Genomic DNA, 20,181 nt, shown 5'->3' on the forward strand with positions numbered 1-20,181 from the left:
ATATTTGAACCAGGCCTATACCATCCGGACTGGTGAGGACAATGTCCTAAGTATGACCAGCAATACATATTGCCTATATGCTGCTGTTTGAAGTGGTCGTAAAAAGTTAGTGGACATAAATATACGCGCTTTCGCTTCGACCTTCAAACCGAAACTACCCACTGACGGTCAGGTCAGGCCGCCCGAGGGCGCGGTCGCGTTCATTGACTTGTGTTGGAGCGCCCGGCATTTGGACCGCCAGCCCAAAAGAGCTGCCGGGTTTTCAGAGCTACTAGTAATAGATACTCATCACATTTGCTATGAAACTGCTACACATTTATTGCATTTCCGCTGGATCATTAAATACACATCTATAATTTTTCTGACATGACTCGGGTCAAAGCCAGAAGAGTAACGCGCACACGAGGACATGTTACACATTATCTGTGCGGCTATGCCTCAGAGTTTTCTGCGAAGTGCTTACCTTTTTGACGCTATACCAGCGTCCTTCCTTACGCCACAGCCGCAGCTGAGAGGCGTGACATCATGTGGAAAAGGCTTCATAGCTTGCTTCGCCGCGGTTGGCCGCAGCTAAATGAACCCGTTTCCGGTTCGTCGAGCATTGAGAAGCAAGATGAAAAAGGGCAGTGAGGGGCGGTTATTACCTATTGCCATGTCTTTGTTAGCACCTGTATCAATAGGTATCTGATGCATGTATTACATCACTGATAACCTAAACGCGCCTTATTAATGAGAAGCAGTGGCACGATTGGAAAATTTAGGCTTTCATCACGTTGTCTAGGTTTCAAAGTATTAGACATTACCACTTGTTTCCATTGATTGCTGTTAAATAAATGTGAGTATCCACATAAATCCGACCGTCACTTTTCTAGGACGTAGGTAAGCAAGCGTAGGTCATAGGTGTATTATTTCTAACGTTGGAGGCGATATCTATGCTACGTAGATATGACGTTTTTGGGTAAAATAACCCCTGGATTCAAAAAAATATGGACAATTCTCAATTCAACGTTTCCTATTTCGCACCCTTTTGGCTAAGTCACTAAATCCGACCCATCCTTTTTTTCTTTTGATGGCGGCCGTAGATGGCGGTGTGGCGGTCGGCCCCTGCAGTAGGCAGCTGGTAGAGGTCGCTGATATGCAGTGAAAATTGTGCACGACACAGTCGGTAGCGTGGTGAGAGGGGAGGGAGGGGGGGGGGGGGGGTTCCAGCGGCTTCAGTGAGGCCGTGACCACCAGTTGGTGGTAGACGGAGCCCCGGGAGCAGTCGTCGGTGGACGCAGGACGGACCTGCAGGGTTCTGCGTCACTGACCTGTGTCAGTGTGAGGTCATGAGGTGTGCACGGTTGGTGTGTCGTGTAGACGTGTGAACACGGCGTGATCGACCGGCTGGTGGCCAATGTCTTCAGCAGTAATCACAGCTTCCTGAAAGGCGCTATTTACCCCAGCGTACCCCAGCGCTGGGTCACTGCAGAAAGTCCGACGGAAAACTGAGAACTCTGGGATCACGACAGTGCATTGTTTGTATGTGTCCGCCCATTCGTCGCCAGAGACCACGCTGTTCTCTCCGAATCACAGCCGAACTGCAGGTGAGTGCTCGCCATGTATTTGGTATTTGTCGAACGAAGCAATAGAACGTCGGTAGTATAAAACAATCCTTCATGGTATGACAAAAACGCTAAGAACTTTATGAATGATGGTTGCTGTTAAAATATTTAGATAAATTTTGTTTGTAATTAATGGAGTCGAATAGCCAGTACCTACAATGCCAAAATCATCATGAAAATAACAGAGAGAGAGAGAGAGAGAGAGAGAGAGAGAGAGAGAGAGAGAGAGAGAGAGAGAGAGAGAGAGAGAGAGAGAGAGAGAGTGAGAGAGAGAGAGTGAGAGAGAGAGAGAGAGAGAGAGAGAGAGAGAGAGAGAGAGAGAGAGAGAGAGAGAGAGAGAGAGAGAGAGAGAGAGAAGGATAGGGAGAGAGAAGGATAGGGAGAGAGAAGGATAGGGAGAGAGGAAGGATAGGGAGAGAGAGAGGAGAGAGAGAGAGAGAGAGAGAGAGAGAGAGAGAGAGAGAGAGAGAGAGAGAGAGAGAGAGAGAGAGAGAGAGAGAGAGAGAGAGAGAGAGAAGGATAGGGAGAGAGAAGGATAGGGAGAGAGAAGGATAGGGAGAGAGAAGGATAGGGAGAGAGAAGGATAGGGAGAGAGAAGGATAGGGAGAGAGAAGGATAGGGAGAGAGAAGGATAGGGAGAGAGAAGGATAGGGAGAGAGAAGGATAGGGAGAGAGAAGGATAGGGAGAGAGAAGGATAGGGAGAGAGAAGGATAGGGAGAGAGAAGGATAGGGAGAGAAACGGAGAGGGAGGATGAGAGTGAGGATGCGATTGAGGGCGAGGGTGAGGATGCGATTGAGGGTGAGGGTGAGGATGAGAGAGTAGGGGTGAGAGTGACTAAAATTGAAAGTGAGGAAAACTTACTTATCATGCGCAAATTCACGTTCGCCACTCGCCAGCATTGACCTTCCTGACATTGACAGCGACTAGCGCTGAGGGGGTCGAGGTCGACCCCCGACCGTTTTGCCCTGATTCAGCAAAAGCATCGCGAACAAAAACGAGCGTGGTGCTCGTGACGAGAGGAAATCGATGATGGCTAATTTTGAGGTCCTAGGTCATTGGTTGATCTCCCAGGTCAGGTCAATGAGTAATGACCCAAAACCGGGAACATCAGAATCTGCTGGACTTCCGTAAGTGAGGTAAGTGAGCTTTCTTTTTCGGGGCCCCGATTATGAGTTTTGTGTTAGTTTTTATCAAAGGCGATGTAACATTTGGTAGGTATATTCATACATCTGGGGTAGATTGGGTCAATTCATATCAGGTCAACCAGTAGGCGTCCAGTACCGGCTATCCATGGTCGGTGTCAACAACCACCGATCCGATGTCCTCGTAACATTTCACATGGGTAGGTACAACTGCTTCTCAAATATTCAAATGGGTGCTAAATTCAAAATTAGCTCTAAAACTACCCTGAAAACATGTAAAACTCGCAAAACTTAGCAAAGATCATCTAATATCCATGATTTTGACCTGACCTTGACGAGATCGGGGCACAATGCATGGGACAAACATCACTTCTCATGTCGGAACGTTTACAACCACAAAAAAAGACTGGAAATACACAGATAATGTGTGCGGACATACCTACCTATTACCTAATCTATGCCGAATCGTTATTCCGGCCTGACATGGCATTTCGCGCTTGGTTTAATGAAGCATAGGCGTAGGAACAGGGGGGGGGGCAGGTGGGCAAGTGCCCACCCACTTTTCGAGGTGGGGGGGACCAACCATGTGTTTTGGCCCACCCACTTTTTACTCGAGGCCCCTCGTCTCGATTTGAGAGGACGTAGTCACCTTCCAGAATAAACAAACTCGGTAAAAATAAGTTCCACGAATCCCCACGCACGGACTCCAAGGGGCCGTGATGGATCCAAGGAGGCCCTCTGTTCATACTTGTCAGTCGAAGCCCCTGAGACTGATGGCCTCAGAGGCCCTAGTGGATCTGAGGAGGCCCCAATATCCACACTGGTCTGGGGAGGCCCCTGACACTGGCGGTCTGGGAGGCCCCTCTATCCACACTAGTCAGAGGTCTGAGACTGGTGGTCTGGGAGGCCCCTCCATCCACACTAGTCAGAATAGGCCCCTGACACTGGCGGTCTAGTCGAGGCCTCCTACCCTCACTAGTCAGAGGAGGCCCCTCTATCCTCAATAGTCAGAAGAGGCCCCTGAGACTGATGGTCTGGGAGGCCTATCCATCTACACTGTAATCAGAGGAGGCCCCTGAGACTGATGACCTGAGAGGCCCTTATATTCACACCAGTCAGAAGAGGCCCCCGAGGCTGATGGCTGTGAGGCCCTTCTGTTCATATAACTGGCCACTGGAGGCCCCTGAAACCGGTGGTCTGGGAGGGCCCTCTATCTTAACTAGTCAGAAGAGGCCCCTGAGACCGATAGTCTGAGAGGCTCTTATATTCATACTGGCCACAAGAGGCCCCTGAGACTGATAGTCAGAGATGTCCACTCCTAATAAATCTGAGGGGGCCCTCTATCCACATGTACACTTTTCTAGGGAGGCCCCCGAGACTGATGGTCTGGGAGGCCCTTTTATTTATACTGTCCACAGGAGCCCCCTGAGATTAATGGTCGGAGAGGCTCTTCTATTTATACTAACCAGAGGAGGCCCCTAGGATTGATGGTCTAACAGGCCCTTCTATTCAAACTAGGCAGATGAGGCCCCTGAGAATGATAGTCCGAAGAGCCATGCGGCGGCAACTGGCCGTGGCCATATTTCGGCTCGGTAGGGCCCCACAGAGCTCATGAGAGCACCTCAAGGGCTCCTAAGTAGACACGCTTATCCCCATAAGGGTGCCACGCCGGCTTCTGAAGGCTCCTTGTAGGCATCTAAGGGCTCTTTCCGGCCTCTAACATCACCCGCCTGTGATGGCTCCACACCAGTGTTTATGAGCGCCACACAGCGGCGCCTTGAGGGTCATACTAGTGTCTCTTAGTGTCGCTTATACTAGTGTCCCTATATCGGTGGCTCTGGGGGCCCCACACCGGCGCCTCTGTGGGCCACCACACCTGTGCATCTCAAGGCTCTATAGGTGCATCAGAAGGACCCACACCGACATCTCTGAAGGCCCCACACCGGTGACTCTGGGGCTCCTGAGAGCACCATGTTGATGTCTAACGGCTCCACAAGGCCACTAAAGGCACCACACAAGCTCTCACTGAGCTCTAATGTCAATGTACCGGCCTCTGAGGGATTTAAGCCAGCGCATTCATAGCTCCACACCAGCAATTGTAAGGGCTTCACACTGAAGTATCTGAGGGTTCCACACCGGTGTCTCTAAGGGCCACATACCGGCGTCTCCGAGGGTCCACACCTGGCGGGCACCCATCAGCGACTGAAGGTCCCACACTGTCGACTCCGAGAGCCCCATCTGCGTCTGGGAGCACCATGCCGTCTCTAAGAACCACAGCGGCTCCTCCGTATGAAAGATGGGCGTCTGCATGCCAAAGGGGAGCGGTTCTGAGACAGTATAGGGCACCAACGTGCAATAGAGGGGCGCCTATGAAGCCCATAGGGGCGCCTCAATGCGAAAGAGGGGCGCCTCTCAGGCCTACATATATGGGCGTCCACATGCAATAGAGGTCTGCGACTGCAATTGATCAATGCCATGGGGGTGCATGGTGCATTCATAAGAAACAGGGGCGCCGGCATGGCAAAGAGAGGCGCCTTCGAGTGTCCATAAAAGAGAGACTCCTATGATAAGCGCACATTGTATGCGACAACGGGGCGACTGTGGGACATATAAGGATGTCTCTGATCAGTATACATAGGGCGCTTATATGCCAAACAGGACGCCTATGAAGCTAATGGGGGCACCTGGGAAACGAGGAAGACATTTGTGTAAGGGTTTTCAGGGGTCATGCGCCGTTTGCGGCAGGTAGATTCTAAAAAAAAAAATCGGAGGGGGAATAAGTTTTAAAAATGGTGCGGACTTTCCGCACTGTTCGCTTAACCCGCGCCCCGTAGGGCTACCGGCGGACCCTACCACCCGTGGGGGGGGGGGGGGCTTTTTGGCCCCCCTAAGATCTCGGAAATTTACCGGCCGATTTTCAAAATTCAAACGGCGTTCGATAGCCCCACCGGGGAACTACCTTGTGACCAAATTTCATTGACCTAGGCCAAACCGATGACGTCCCAGGTCAGGTCAAAGGTCAGATTTTCACCGTTCACAGGCATTTCAAGAAATGTGTTGTGAAATCGAGTAAATTGGTAAGTTATTGAAAACCATCGATGGTACATTGTTCGTCAAACACATACTTCGCTATCTGAGATCACTGATACCAGGTCAGGTCACTGGGGGTCACAATATGAAAGTGTCGTGTGATACATGTTTTATGGTCCATTTTACATGACAAATGCGATTACGTGGGTCAGGCAGCCTTTGGGGTCAGTTAAGATTATGTTCCGGTGAAGGTCAGGTCAAGGTCAGGTCAAAGTCAGGTCAAATTAGGTCAAATTTCAAAATTGATATTTTGCATAAAATGAGTATCTATTCGATGCAGCTCGTCACGGGGAGTCCAGTGGTGGTCTTTGTTTTGCCCTACGTTGTCTAGAATTGCCAAACATTGAGTTTGGAAATTTGACGTCATCATTTTTTGAAGTTTTTTTTCGCTATAACTTGGCCAAAAAAGGAGATATCGATCTGAAAATTGGTATGTGGATAGAAGACGGTAGTTACTATCACATATATTCCGTTTTTTTTTCGAAACTCAAAAAAACTTTTTTGATTTTTTGGCTAATATATCCAAAAAATTGCATTTTTGATTTTTGGGGGTCAAAGCTCAAAAATTTAAAAAATCCGAGATAGCAGTTTTGTAGCCCTGTCAATTCTACACCTTTTATGTCTGATCATTTTTCTGTATCTTCAAAGCTGTAGGCCTGACAGCTCTTCTCGCGAAGGTCTTTTTTTCGGTCGAAAATGGCAGAACATGACGTCATTCTGACGTCATTTGTGGCCAACCTATCATAGCCTCTGGAAAAAATTGGTCACAATGTGTAAAAGTAATGCCCGGAGGGGTCCTGAAAGTTTGGTGGCGATATCTCCAGCCGTTTAGGAGCTATCGACGGAAAAGGACAGGGAGGGGGCCGTTTCGGGCCTTCGGCCCCCCCCCCTACGGGCCGCGGGGCGGTTACGCCCCTGGGTACATCTGCCCGATCTCAGAAGCTAGATTTGGAGGTCATACTTGAAAGCAGCCAGCAGGACGAGGCAAAAGTTGGAGGCCCCTGAAAATAGGAGGCCCCCTGGAAAAGGAGGCCCCTTGACAGGGTGGCCCACCCACTTTTCATGACGTTCCTACGCCCGTGTAATGAAGTCATAAATACTTTGTAAAAGAAATGCTAACTTTTTATGTTTATTTTTACAGAACCGATCTCAGCGTTGGGGGAATGTCGCCGACCAGGCTGAACTATCACGTCTGCTTCAATACCAGCGAGGACACTGAACACCCTGCCAAGGTAAGTATACATTGCTGCGTGCACTAGCAGCATTTACGTCTGCTGATGTGCTGCCACATGACACCAGCAGAAAAATGATTTTGGTACTTTAATCGGTCGTTCGCCGTTTGTTTTCGAAAGGACTGCTGAAACTAGGTCAAAATGAAAGGTGAAAACGCTTCTAAATAACTGTCAAACCTGTACAAATCACCTGGACGGTAGGTTTAAGCTCACAATTTCTTTTATCAAAACTTTTTGAAGTCTGAGGGTCCCCATGGATAGTTACAAGAAAACTTTGTTTAAAAAACCGCCACTTAGGTATACATATGCATATTCAATAAACGTTCAAAGCTCCTATTATTACATAACACAAATAAGGCAATTACTGATAAGTGGAGCCTCGCCAATGACTTCATCCCCACCTTCTTTGGAATCGATTCAGATGCACGAGGAGGCTTCAGTGTGCTATTGAGTGTTTAACAAACCTACTTTCATCACACCGATGACACCAATACAAGACAGCTGCTCTTATCTATAAAGACCGAGTTACTTCGGACATTTACATAGTGCCTAACCAGCCTATGAAGTCCAGTATCTGAATAGTCGGTGGCCTTCACCGTAATACAGTAAAACGTCATCGAGACGCATGCATGCGTGCGATACCACAAACGGAACTTTTTTTGACAGACGGTAGCCGCGCGGACCGTACTGCATGCAGGAATATACATTCTTGGACGATACCGCGAAAACGAAATATTTCTATCGAGAGTTTTCAAAGGATTTCATGCACGAGGCCTTGGCCGAGTGCATGAAATTCTTTGAAAACTCGAGATAGAAATATTTCGTCGCGGTAGAGTCCTAGATATTATTTCCTGTATGTTTCTTAATATCGTTCGTTATCTGCTTAAAAAAGGCCAAAATATGCATAGATAAAATACAGAAACATTAACTACACGTTAGGTACTGACATACTGGCAGTTCTTATTACTTAACAGTACAGCAAAGCTTACAAATTTTCTTTAAAACAGAAGCCCTCGATGAAATCAAGCTATCCAAGAAAACCATCCAAGAAAACGTCTCGCGCAAAGTTTCTTGGATGGCTGGATTGCATTGCAAGACTGCATCAAACATACAGGAAGTATCATTCGAGTGAAAAATCTGCCCTTGCTGTCGACTCCATGAGTCCTAGAAATTAAAATAAAAGAATGTATCGTATGTATGGAAAACTGACTGATCCGTGCATGATACGTTGAGACTTGAGCGCAGCAAGTGTCACTCATTGTAGCTTGTTTGGCTGTTATGCTACGTTTACAGAGGCCCCATGGCTGATCAATAAACATACTCGCATGCAAATGTAAAAAAGATCACAATGGGTGGGTTCGTCTATGACGGGGGGGGGGGGGGGGCGGCGGTGACGTCAACTCTGAAGGTGACTGATGGTCTGCGAACACCTGCGAGTTGTGTGAATGCAGACCGCAATGCATAGTTTGTCGAGGTAAACAGCCCAATCATGACTGATGTACCATATTTATATGTGATAATGTGCGGGACGGTAGCGGTTTTCGTACCATTTATTCATTATATCTAATGCTATCATTTATTTCTTTCTTTTACTGGTATGTGAATACGGGAAATTACGTAATACGTATAAATTACTCGTTTTCTTTGACGAGGTAGGAAAGCATGCATGACTAAAAAGAACACATGTCAATAAAATAAACTTTTATGCCCTGACGAATAACAGGAATGTGAAATAATCAGCAAAATGTGAGAAAAACTACGCATAGCATACAGATTACAGATTGTAGATAAAGCGAACGTCCGATATAGTTTAACCCGCGCACCGACGGGGGTCTGCGCCAACTTAGTACCGACGGGGGGGGCGGATGACCGCCCCCCCCTGAGATCTCGAGAACGAAGCAAGATAGCGACAAGCGGTAAACGGCATCGGATACGCACGGACAAGGTCTACAATTTTTACTAAGGTCATTTTCAGGTCAGGTCAAAGATGACGTCACAGGGGTCGAAAAAGTCAAAATGGCGGCGCTAGATATGGAGAGGGTTTTTCTCGAATAACTTTCGAAGTAGTCAAGATAGGAACAAACTAAGGGCATCATCGTGATCCTCTCGTCAATCCGCATCGAATGATATATATGTTGACCTCGAAAGGTCAAGGTCAAAGGTTGACCTCAGGTCACGTGACCTCGAGGTCATCATGTATATCATTCGATGCGTCTTGACGAGCTGAACACAATGAGACCATCCGCGCGGCTGTGTCTTGTTCCTGTAAGGAGTTATTGGCAAAAAACCTTTGGTGACCTTTGATGACGTCACATGACCTTACAGCTGCCCAACAGCAAAACAGACCTCAAGGTAGTGAAGGTTGATCGTATGTGAAGTCATGTATGGTATATGGGGCCATTCCGACCCGTTTTAGTGGTAAAAACAGGGAGTTGATTTTTCCCCCATTGACTTATAATGGGGAGGTCGCGAAATTGACCTGACCTTAGGTCACCGACATCAAAATTCCGAGATATACAAATTGTAGCTACTAATGACCTAATAACATCCTGCGACTTTCAAAGGCCTCCGACATCTACTGTAGCTCTGGCACGGTGACAAAGTTGCAAAAAAGTGACTTGAGGTTGGGTCATTCAAAGTGACCTGGTGACCTGACCTTAAAAGTTAGGAGGTTCAAACTTGCACACCATGTGTAAAATTGATGAGAGAATAGTCATACCAAATTTCGCGGCGCTACGCGCCGCGGTTTTCCCGCTATCCGCGAAAAACCTCAGGGGGGGGGCGGATATCCGCCCCCCCCCGTCGGTGCGCGGGTTAACCTACGTAGATGGTAAATTTTTCGATGACTATGAAAGTGAAGATATTTAAAAAGAGACCACAGAATGGGCTCTCGGAGAAATTGAAAAACAAAACAAAAGGAAACTACAAGGAAAAAGATATACTGGGTGTAAAAGCTAAGGAAGAGTCTCAGCGTTTGAAAAAAGAACATCGAAGAAATGGACCCCAAAACTCTGAACACAGTGAAGAGACTTGACGGGAAGGATTATGATCGGGTCGGTGCACAACATTTGTGTAAGTGGCAATATACTTACAGGAAAAAGCTACTAACTACGAAGAAAACATTAAAAGTGACCTGGCATTCAAGTTCTTCAGAGACGCCACGACCGCCAAAGTGAAAAAAAAACTGAAAGCTGGTGGAAAAGGCAACCGTCCTCACAGGGCACTGCTGATATCTGTATCTGATGACTGATGAGATTGGAAAAGCTATGGAATAGCGGACAACTGGGAGGTCACGACCCCATGGCAATTGCCGGCCTTGGCACTTACAAAGCAGTCTGGTTCCAGCTGAGCATGTCGTTCGGCCTACGGGGCCGCCACGAAACCAGACATGTGGGGAGATGAAGTGCTCAAAACTGACAGCGATGGCAAGGAATATTTGGAAGGCTGACAAGGACAAGAACAGGAGCAGATGGAACAGGAAGCCGTGCCTCCCCTCCAAAGGCATTTCAGGAAGAATACGAAGAGCGCTGCCCAGTGCGCCTCTAAGGAGTTTGCTAAGCATCGGCTCGGCCGGCCGCCTCCTGTGCCCCAGACAGTCCATTCTTCCTGGCAATCAACTATAAAAGGTAGCAAGACAGCGAGACATGGTTCACAAACGCTCCGCTCGGAAAGAACACTCTGGGATCACTGCTCGAGACAGGATGCGAGGCCGAAAAATCCCAGAACGCTTCACAAACCACTCGGTGCGTTAAACGGCAGTGAAGCGCATGCTGGATGCTGCCTGTCCTACGGAGTTCCACCGGCTTGGAAGTAAGGCAAACAATGAACGAAGGGCGTGACGTTAGCAGCATCTGTGTGGTTCAACGTGTTCAACCACGCCCTTGAACCGCACGGCACTGGTTCAAGATTGGTTCTAAAACATTGCATTTTTAAGCTTTGAAAAGTGTGGCACAATGCATGCGCCGTTTAAATACTTGGATGTCTCGATTTAATCGTGCAATGGAGCAGGTATGGGAAAACGTGTCGACATTAGCAGTGGATATGATGAAATAAATACAGCTTTGCAAAAATGAAAAATGAAACATTGCAACAACAAAAAAGAGAGACAGATAACGTGGCAGAAAAAAACTTGTGCAATAATTGTGGAATTACGCAAATGGATACATTCGACAGTCGACAAGCCTGAGATGAGATAGCGCGAAATCGTGGATGACTGTCACTGAAATCTATCAATAGCATCAGGCGGATTCGTAGCCACGAGTTGGTGGTAGAAAGGATAGGACAACTCAAACTGTTATTTGGCCTCGAAGCTGCCGAAATACACACCATTTTTTTCAAAAGCACGACCACTGCCGCCCGGTCAGCTACTCATTCTAACCTTTCAGTTAGTATGCCCAATATCAAATCGAAGAATGTTTAGAAACTGAGTTCGCATGTGCCCAGTTTTTTTTTTCATTGGCGTTGGCAGCAATGTTATCGTTCACAAATCTCAATGACTCAATAACGCTGCGCCGTGATGCCGGTGTTGTGTCGCTGTACCATTAACACTGAGGCGGTGTCGCCGACAGGAGCTGGACGTGCAGGCGCCGCACTCGCGGGGCTGGAGGTCGCGCCAGTTCTGCATCTACCCGCAGGAGATCGCCTTCCAGCTGGGCGAGCGTACCCACCTCAGTCGGATCCAAGTGCTTCTACACCAGCTGCTGATCCGTGAGTAAGCGCTGGGAAAGACGCTGTGCTAGATATCCAGGTGCTGATCCTAGAGTCGGGAGGGGGAGGGGATGACTCTGTGCTCCGTCAGACATGCCATAACGTGTGCGGGATGGATAAGTGGGAATCGGCAAGATTCGTGGTCCGTCAGATATTCGGTGCACGGTGACTGATTCGGTAATGGCATGTCCGCGGCCTTTGACGCTTGGCGTCACGATCCAACCTATACCGACAAGACATTGTTTTCTATGAGCGCATACACACGCTGGAGATACACGTAGATACACGACTTCCTGCGACACGTTTTCAATGACCGAACTGATGCAGCAATGACTCTGGCGTGTGTCCCGTCACATACGACTCATATTGATTTTAGACCATTCTCCAATATCTAGTAATATCGATAGCTTACGAACACAACTTTTCTTACAATTTTTATGGTGAGCCTTCTTGTCTGTTTCAAATAGCCACAGTGATCTATAGCGATCTATGGAGCTACTGGTGATGCTCCACTTTCGACAGCCGAACGAATCGACTTTTTCGTTGGCGACGTCGAGCGGGGCAAGGATGAGACGTACGCCAACGCGCGGTTCGCCAAGCTCGGCTACATCAGCCTGGGACCGGCCGATGACGTCACCGGAGGCAAGGCGAGGGAGTTCAAGTCGGTGGCCGTCGACTGTGAAGGCCGCTTCATCAAGCTGCTCATTCACAGGAATCACATGAGCAAGGCGAACAAATATAACCAGGTGAGATTCAGTCGGCGTTTAAAACTCCGTTCGGAATGCTAAAAAAAAAATATCACGATTTTTCCTCATCACACTTTCTTGTGGTCATCCTCCGGTCGTCCCCCAGAATCAGCTTCTAACCCAAGGTTCTTTAAGACATTCTAACCGATGTATAACTATCACCTCTGTCAGGTGAGCATCCTGGGCGTCAACTTCCTGGGTGACGTGAAGGAGGCCAACAACAACACGGTGATGCCGGCGCCGGAGCGGTCCGGCTCGGCGATGCTCACCCAGGACGGCGTCTCCAGCTACGACGACCTCGCCTTCAACATGTACACAGACTACGAGGCCGTCAAGTGGATGCGCAAGCTGGAGGCGCGAAAAGCCGTCGCAGCGAAGCGTGAGTTTGAATCGCCGCGGTGCCATCTAATACGTATGGACGCTTGCCGAATCGTTTCACTGTATAAATATTCTAAGCTCAGACTCCATGAGAAGTGTAGGACATGCCGTACGCACACTTTTTCATCTATAGGTACAAAAAGTAAATCGGGATCAGTAAAAGTTTTTCATTTCTGGTGGGCTCAGCAAATTCTTCAATATGCACATCCCATTCTCGACCATGCACGAGTGCTGGCAGTAATTTATTCAGTGCAAAGTAGCAATTGTAATAGGTGCATACCATTGCGACCGTGAACCAAATTTTCCTGTGAAAAATATGCCGTCGCTGCTGACAATTCACCAAGACACCATTAGACCGGTGACTGAACATTACCGCACGCCACGCAAGCCCATTGCTTAAAAATGTTGCAATCGATATACAACATAGCGACAACCACAAACTCCTGAAAACTGCGGGGCGTCGAGCCGCTTGCAAAAGGGTCAAAGGTCACAGCGGTCAGTCGATCTTAAAGGGACCCTCCCACCTTCAAAAAAGTTAATGAATTGGCATGAAAGTGATGTCCCTTGGTTCAGAAAGAACGAAAACGAATATCTACCAAATTTCACCGAAAAATATTCACTGGTTTTCAAGATATTAGGCTTTTACTTTTGTTTACTTTTTGGGATCTCCCCTGTTACTAGCGACTTTATTTGGAAGCAATAATTTGGCAGCCTTAAAGTGCGGCAGACGTTGCGCGCAAAGCAGCGTATACCACCATGTGTTAACGAAGGTTTTAGTCTAAGATTTAAAAATCGTTAGATCTCCGCTGACGTCACAAATTCTAAGGGGGCATTCCAATGCATTAGCCCCTTAGAATCCGAAAACTGCAAGTTTGAAATTCCATATCTTCGAATTAAAGCATTTTTCGATGTTATGAGTGCCCAAACCGGTATTTGCAGGCCATGGCCACCAAATTGGCTATCTCAACTCAAAACTAATGTTAAGGTGGGAGTGTCCCTTTAATGCATTGCCTATACTGCTAGCCCTAAATTATCAAATCCTTAATTACTGGTTGGCTACTTAAGGACACATTTCACGTACGAACTGCAACGAATATCGATTTGGCATATGTTTCAGGATTAACTGGACGTGGAAGGGAAAGCGTTCGTTAAAGGTAGTGTGCCACCTTTGAAAGATTTCCCATTTTATTTTTCTTAGGATAAGAAGCTTCTGTTTTTACCTAATATCGCAAAAAAAAATCAAAAATGGGCCTGGAATAGTGCCTTTTTCGCCTAAAAGTTTATCGGTTTTTCGATATGTATAACAACTGTAGTGGGCTGACCTGCAAACAGGCGTCGGCAACAATCGCGAATGCGGCGCACATGTGACAATAAGCAAAGGTCATTATAGAGTTACGACGTACGGGAATGAGTTATCAGCTGTCTAATCGTAGACAACACAATGTCGAGCCTTAAACTGTAAGCCTGTATTGGTATTGTTTCTTTTATTTGGCTGTCGAACATTATTTATGGTTTGAAATATGATTTTATGTAAAATAATTGATATGAAAAAGCCGTCTCTTAATTATGACCCCATTTCACCCAACGCAAGTGACAGAAATGACAATGATCAGCTGACGCATTTTCCTTGGCCGAGGTCAGAGCGCGCGGCCCGACGCACCACCACCGCACCACAAGGCACAAAGTATGAGCAGAAGCCGCGCCCAAAGCCAGGGCCCCGGTAACGTGAGGTAGCCGAGTCGGGGCGGCGTGCGCTGACCCAAGCCGGGGCCGCAGCTTTGGGCGCGGTCCACCGCATCCCCGCGGGCAGCCCCGGGCTATCACATGACACCGGGAGGACGCGCGGCCCCGGCTTGGGTCAGCGCACGCTGCCCCGACTCGGCTACCTCACGTTACCGGGGCCCTGGCTTTGGGCGCGGTCTACCGCACCACCTAACAGGCGTGTTCGAAACCACAGGAGATGATAATGAACGGGTTTATCGAAACTTGATTAGATGAGCATATCGGTTATAGCGATTTCAGTGTGTGCATTTATTGTTCATAGTGGTGTGAAATGTGGTTGGGGTACGACCGACAACCCGTCGGGGCGAATTTCGCACTGGGGTACTCAAAATTTGAAGAATTTAAGACGTTTCCATGAGTTTTGAAGGTATGGATAAGTTCTAAAAATCCGGTTCTCCTTATCTGGGCCATTAACTCCATACGGTCCATGAAAGCTGGCACACTACCTTTAACCCTCGCCGGCCAAGGGGGAGGTGTCACCCCCATAGGTTTTTTTTCGCGATAGCTCCGAACACGCAGGGGTAGAGCGCTGAAACTTCACATAGGTACCTGTTCTTTGATTCAAGCCGGATCTTGTGACATCAAGTGCATTTTCAAGTCAGGTCAGGTCACTGACCTATGTCGTCATAAGTGAACCTCTGAAGTCTGCACGGGAAAACCGATAGGTCGGGCGATGGTTGATTTTGTAAGAACGAGTGATCATTATGTATCCCTAAAGCTCAATTATAGAACGCTGGACGCGGTTATCAATGATTGTGTTCCCCGTTATCGGCAAGAACGATAAAAGCTTTTGTGTTTTGTTTTAACATCTTTGGTAGGTAATAATTCTTATCTGATTGAACAAAGTATCTACAAAATGGAATGCTTCCTTAACCCGCGCCCCGCTGGGGGGGGGGCAGAATCTGCCCCCCCCCCGTTTTTCGCCAATAACTTCTAAACGCGTTACGCCAGCGACGTCAAACTTTCAGTACCTTATCAATTATCATACATCAATTTGACACGTTCCCTGATAATTTGAGCGAAATCCGTCGGAAAATTTTTGAGAAATTGACGTTTTAGTGACGTCATGTTCGCCATTTTCGCCTCAAAAACGGCAAAATTTCAAACGCCGCTAACATCTTCATTTTTGAACGAATTAAGACGTAACAAAAAAGGTTATACGTGATTCTACTTTGTCTATCAAATGGCTATCTCGGTTTTTTAAAATTTTGGATTTTGGCCTAAATTTTTCAAAAAACTGACTTTTTTGGAAAAATAATTATAAAATCCAAAATTTTAAGTGTATCGAAAAAAAACGGAATATATGTCAGAGAAGTGGTCTATGTGCACCTACATACCAATTTTTAGAAGAATCGGTTTAAAAATGTAGGAGTTATTCAAAATATTATGACGTCATGACAAATAAAATTTTTGAAAAATGACTTTTTTGGAATTTCTAGACCTCGTACGGGAACAAAAATAGCACCATTCGATTTGCCGTGAAAATCTGCATCAGATAGACACCTTTTTAGGCCTTAACAACCAACTTCAAAATTTGACCTCACTTGACCTGACCTTGACCTGACCTCGACCTGAAATTCATCCAGAGGTGGTCCATATCACTTATTGAGTGTGCCTATTGAATTCTATGAGTAAAATTACCCATAAAGCATGTGTCGCACATGCCCTTTTCTATATTTTGTTTTTGGTGACCTGACCTGACCTGACCTGACCTTGACCTTGACCTTTGAATGACAGTGTATGCAACGAATATTGTCTTGGTAGTCTAAGAACACGTTTTGGGCAATCAGTCTCAGTCCATTCTTCGGCAACTACGGTGCAAGGCCGATACTATAGAAACTTGCATTTTGTACCCTTGACCTGACCTTGACCTGACCTCTGACCTACTTAAGCAAAAAAATTTGGGCTCTTAAGATCCGCCTTGTTGAGAGCTTTCGATTGCCGTTTTCCCCGTCTTTCTACGACCATCGGTTCGGAAGTTAGACAGGGGGGCAGAATCTGTCCCCCCCCCCCCAGCAGGGCGCGTATGGCTGAATAGCCCAGCGGGGCGCGGGTTAAAAGTCCTGTATTTGATGTAGGTAGCACGTGTTTTACTTTACGTTTCATTATATAAAGATGCTATTTGCTATTGACTGGTTTGCCATTCCATAGGTATTTATTTGTTAAGGTCAAGTTCAAATGGAGGTCACGCTAAAAAAGATTGAGAAAAACATTTTAAAAGCAACAGCGTCTTTAACTTCAGCTTGAAAAAGAAAAAATACGACGTCTTCAGTTTTCATTAATGTAAAATATCGTAGATTGACTGCCCCGATGTTCCGGTGTTGGCCGCCGTTCCCACCGGGCGCGTGGCGCCGGGTTCGATCGGACGACCGGCGCTGACGTACCCGGCCGAAAGCGTTGCTACAACAGAGCGTCGTTCAGGACGATCTATATGGTATGACCGGCACAGCTGAGCGCGCCGCCAACAACCGGGTCACTGCCGTCCCGTTCACCGCGGAAAAAAAAAACGGCTCAGCGCGCCCCGGTCACGGAAAGGTCATTTGTCGGCCGTAAAGGTGCGCCACATTATAAGGGGATATGGTGGGTTTAGGTGACACACGGTGCAGCGGATACGCGTCTGACTGCGGCTCAGTGACAGATAATTAGAAGGGATTAACGCGGTCCAGTCACGAGATATGACGGACGTCGCCAATGACCATGATGGAGTCGCTGAATAGAAAATATGTATTCGGTTCGGACCAAGGAAGGAAGGGACGGGGAACGGAATGAAGAAGCTAGAAGCATGCTATGATTTTGCGGCCGGTATCTAATTTCGTTCAGAGGCCAGTTGACGTATTCAACAGAAAAACGCCGGCCTTTTCCTTACAAAATAAAATAACATAAAAATAACGTTCAACTCCTTTCAGCATTACGAACACATTGGTGTGAAAATAAAAGCTCTACAACTATTTTTGCGAAGCTGCTTACCAAAGACCGGAACTCTAATTTGGGGCCTTAATTGACCTGACCTCAGAGGTCACCAGATTACCTGAAACCCTAAATGTTATACCAGGCGCTGCGTTGTGTAATAGCGCACACTTGTTTTTTTTTCGCCAAGGTCGAGCTCAGTGGCGGAACGGCGAAGGGATCTCCCCCCTCCCCCCTCACACACACCTCCTGGCTGGGGCTTATGTCTTATGTAGAGAATCGATAGGGAGGTCCGGCAAGGGCTCATAATACAATACAGGCAATGTTGCGAAACCATCCTATAACTTTCCACGCTACCTATATACGACATTATGTTTACAGATGAGAGATTCGACTACGCCCAGAACTGTAAGGACGCAGTGGAGCTGCTACAAAAGGCCGGTCTGCGATTGGGTAAATACGAGATTGAGAAACGGCTAGCAATCGAGGAGGAAAACTACGACAAGGCCAAACAGAAGAAGGAGCACATCGACGAGTACAGGCAGGCCGTCAGGGAGGCGCTCAAAGTGGAACAGCTCATGGAGGACGATGGGGTGAGTGTCAAAGGATTCAGGACGATGGAGTGTCAACGTTGAATATGGGTGAACTCTCAAGTTAATCTGCGACCTGTCTAAACAACTCGGTACTCACCACTCACCCTTTGTCAAACTCATTGCCCCTTCCGTACATCCCGAATGTTTACCCTTTCAGTCGGTGTGTTGCGAAGGTGAGCCCGAGTAACTTTCTGAGTTCAGTTTTTATGTTGTCATTTGTTGCAAAATAAGACCACGGTTCTCATCTAACTGGAAACGAATATCTTCATTTTTTTCAGACAAACTCAAACAACGACATTCTGATGCGTCTGGAGCTGCCGCCGCCGCCGGGGAAGAAGGCGCGGCCGCCGTCGCCGCCGCCCCCGGGCCGGCCCCAGTCGGACCCGCTGCCGCCGATCCCCCGCAGTCCCGAGCGGCCGCCCACCGAGCCCAAGAAGCCGCTGACGCCCCCTCCGCCGCTGTTCCCCACGCCGGAGTCCTCGGGCCCGGCACTGCCGCCGCCGCCGCCGCCTCCCAGCTACGACCCGGCGCCGGCCGCGGCGTCCCCGGTCCCGGGCCGACAGCCGGCGCCGGCGACAGCCGAGCGGCCGCCCACGCCGCCCCAGCCGGCCTCCAAGTACGCCCTGTATGAGGACCGCACGCTGCCGGCCATCCGCGGGTGAGCGGCGGCCGGCCGGCTGCCCGGCCTGGCCGGGGTGCAGTGCATTGGGGAGCTGGGGCGCGCCCCGGGTCACAAACCGATAGGTCTGATGGCACTGCCGAGGTGACGATTGTTTATTTGTCAGAAATAGCCGATATCTTACCCCGATCACTGGTCAATGCAGTGCCTTAGTTGACGAGCTCCTATGCTCATGCATCTTTTTTTTTACCGAGCAAGTTTAGTAATTGTTGAGCTTAGTTGAATGACGTGTTGACCGGATCTTGGTGACTCTTTTCTCAAGACATTTTGGCGAATCCAAGAAAGACCAAACACAGACCTCTGCATACCTCGGTAGCCTCCGTCTGTGGTCTTCTGAAAAAACTTCAATAGGACAATTGTTTAAATTGTGCCATTATGATGACCTTTTTATTAATCACACAAAGTGACCTCAAGCAACGATATTTAGAAGAGGAGGAGACTACAATCGAATGAGATTCAGAGAGATGCTTGGATTTTGTATTCGTTTGTAGCCTCTTACCGAGCTTGCATTTTCTTTAGATAAAGAATGAGAATGAAGAGTGGAGTGCTGGCATTTTGGTCTGTGGCATTTTGGTGTGAGTTGATTTCTCGAGCAATGAAACGTCAATCACTTTTTGTTTCCTTGCATTGTCCTGCCGTAGATTTTACAAGATCTAGCTCGCATGGAGACATATATTTTCAAGCAGATCGATTTTCCGGTATTCTTCCCTTTCGAATGCCTCTCTTTTTGTGAATGAACAATATTTTGGATAGCATTAATAAAAACGTATAATATGCTCGATTGTATGCACTGTTAATCTTTCACATGATTGTTTCGGGAATTCATTTTGAAAAGTTCGATGCCTAACGTGCCGCTAATTTCAGTAAGCGCCTGGCCGCCACGGCGGGCGTCCAGTACGCCGAGCGACGGACCGAGATGTCACCGCACCTCACCGACCAGGACAGAAAGCAGGCGTCGCTGCCCATTGAGGTGTTCGGAGAGCCTCTGGTGAGTCCATTGTGCGCATTGTGGTTACAGACACATGCCTCTCGGTAAGCAAACTTTCCAGGCGAATAGCTTACCCTAAGGTAAAGCAGGAATTAACGGATGGTTGACGACAATGTTTTACCCTACGCCCTCGGTCGTACCTCATTAACTGCTGACTTAATCCAGGCCGTGATGCAATGGGACCTAGGTGTGTCTGGATTTATTGGACATGATCGTTAACCCGCGCCCTGCTGGGGGTCCTGGATTTCCACGCCCTGCTGGGGGGGGTGTTTGAACACCCCCCCCCCCCCTTGTAACTCGGCTCCTGGGCCACGTAGCGATACGCTGAAGG

The 20,181-nt window shown here is 48.0% G+C and overlaps 1 protein-coding gene across 1 annotated transcript in view; it reads left to right on the plus strand.

Annotated features, from left to right (window-relative positions):
- Positions 1-1,265: 1,265 nt before the first annotated feature.
- The window catches only part of LOC122368068 (centrosomal protein of 104 kDa-like), a 35,077-nt gene continuing 16,161 nt past the window's right edge, over positions 1,266-20,181 (plus strand). The window contains exons 1-8 of the mRNA XM_043341693.1: positions 1,266-1,586; positions 6,980-7,070; positions 11,639-11,777; positions 12,300-12,523; positions 12,695-12,902; positions 17,972-18,183; positions 18,462-18,841; positions 19,727-19,850. Of these exons, the coding sequence (XP_043197628.1) occupies positions 7,002-7,070; positions 11,639-11,777; positions 12,300-12,523; positions 12,695-12,902; positions 17,972-18,183; positions 18,462-18,841; positions 19,727-19,850 (1,356 nt within the window). The 5' untranslated portion in view covers positions 1,266-1,586; positions 6,980-7,001. The remainder of the gene's footprint in view (positions 1,587-6,979; positions 7,071-11,638; positions 11,778-12,299; positions 12,524-12,694; positions 12,903-17,971; positions 18,184-18,461; positions 18,842-19,726; positions 19,851-20,181) is intronic.

Source organism: Amphibalanus amphitrite, unplaced genomic scaffold (assembly GCF_019059575.1).
Source record: "Amphibalanus amphitrite isolate SeventyFive unplaced genomic scaffold, NRLGWU_Aamphi_draft 000920F_arrow, whole genome shotgun sequence".
Classification (NCBI taxonomy): domain Eukaryota; kingdom Metazoa; phylum Arthropoda; class Thecostraca; order Balanomorpha; family Balanidae; genus Amphibalanus; species Amphibalanus amphitrite.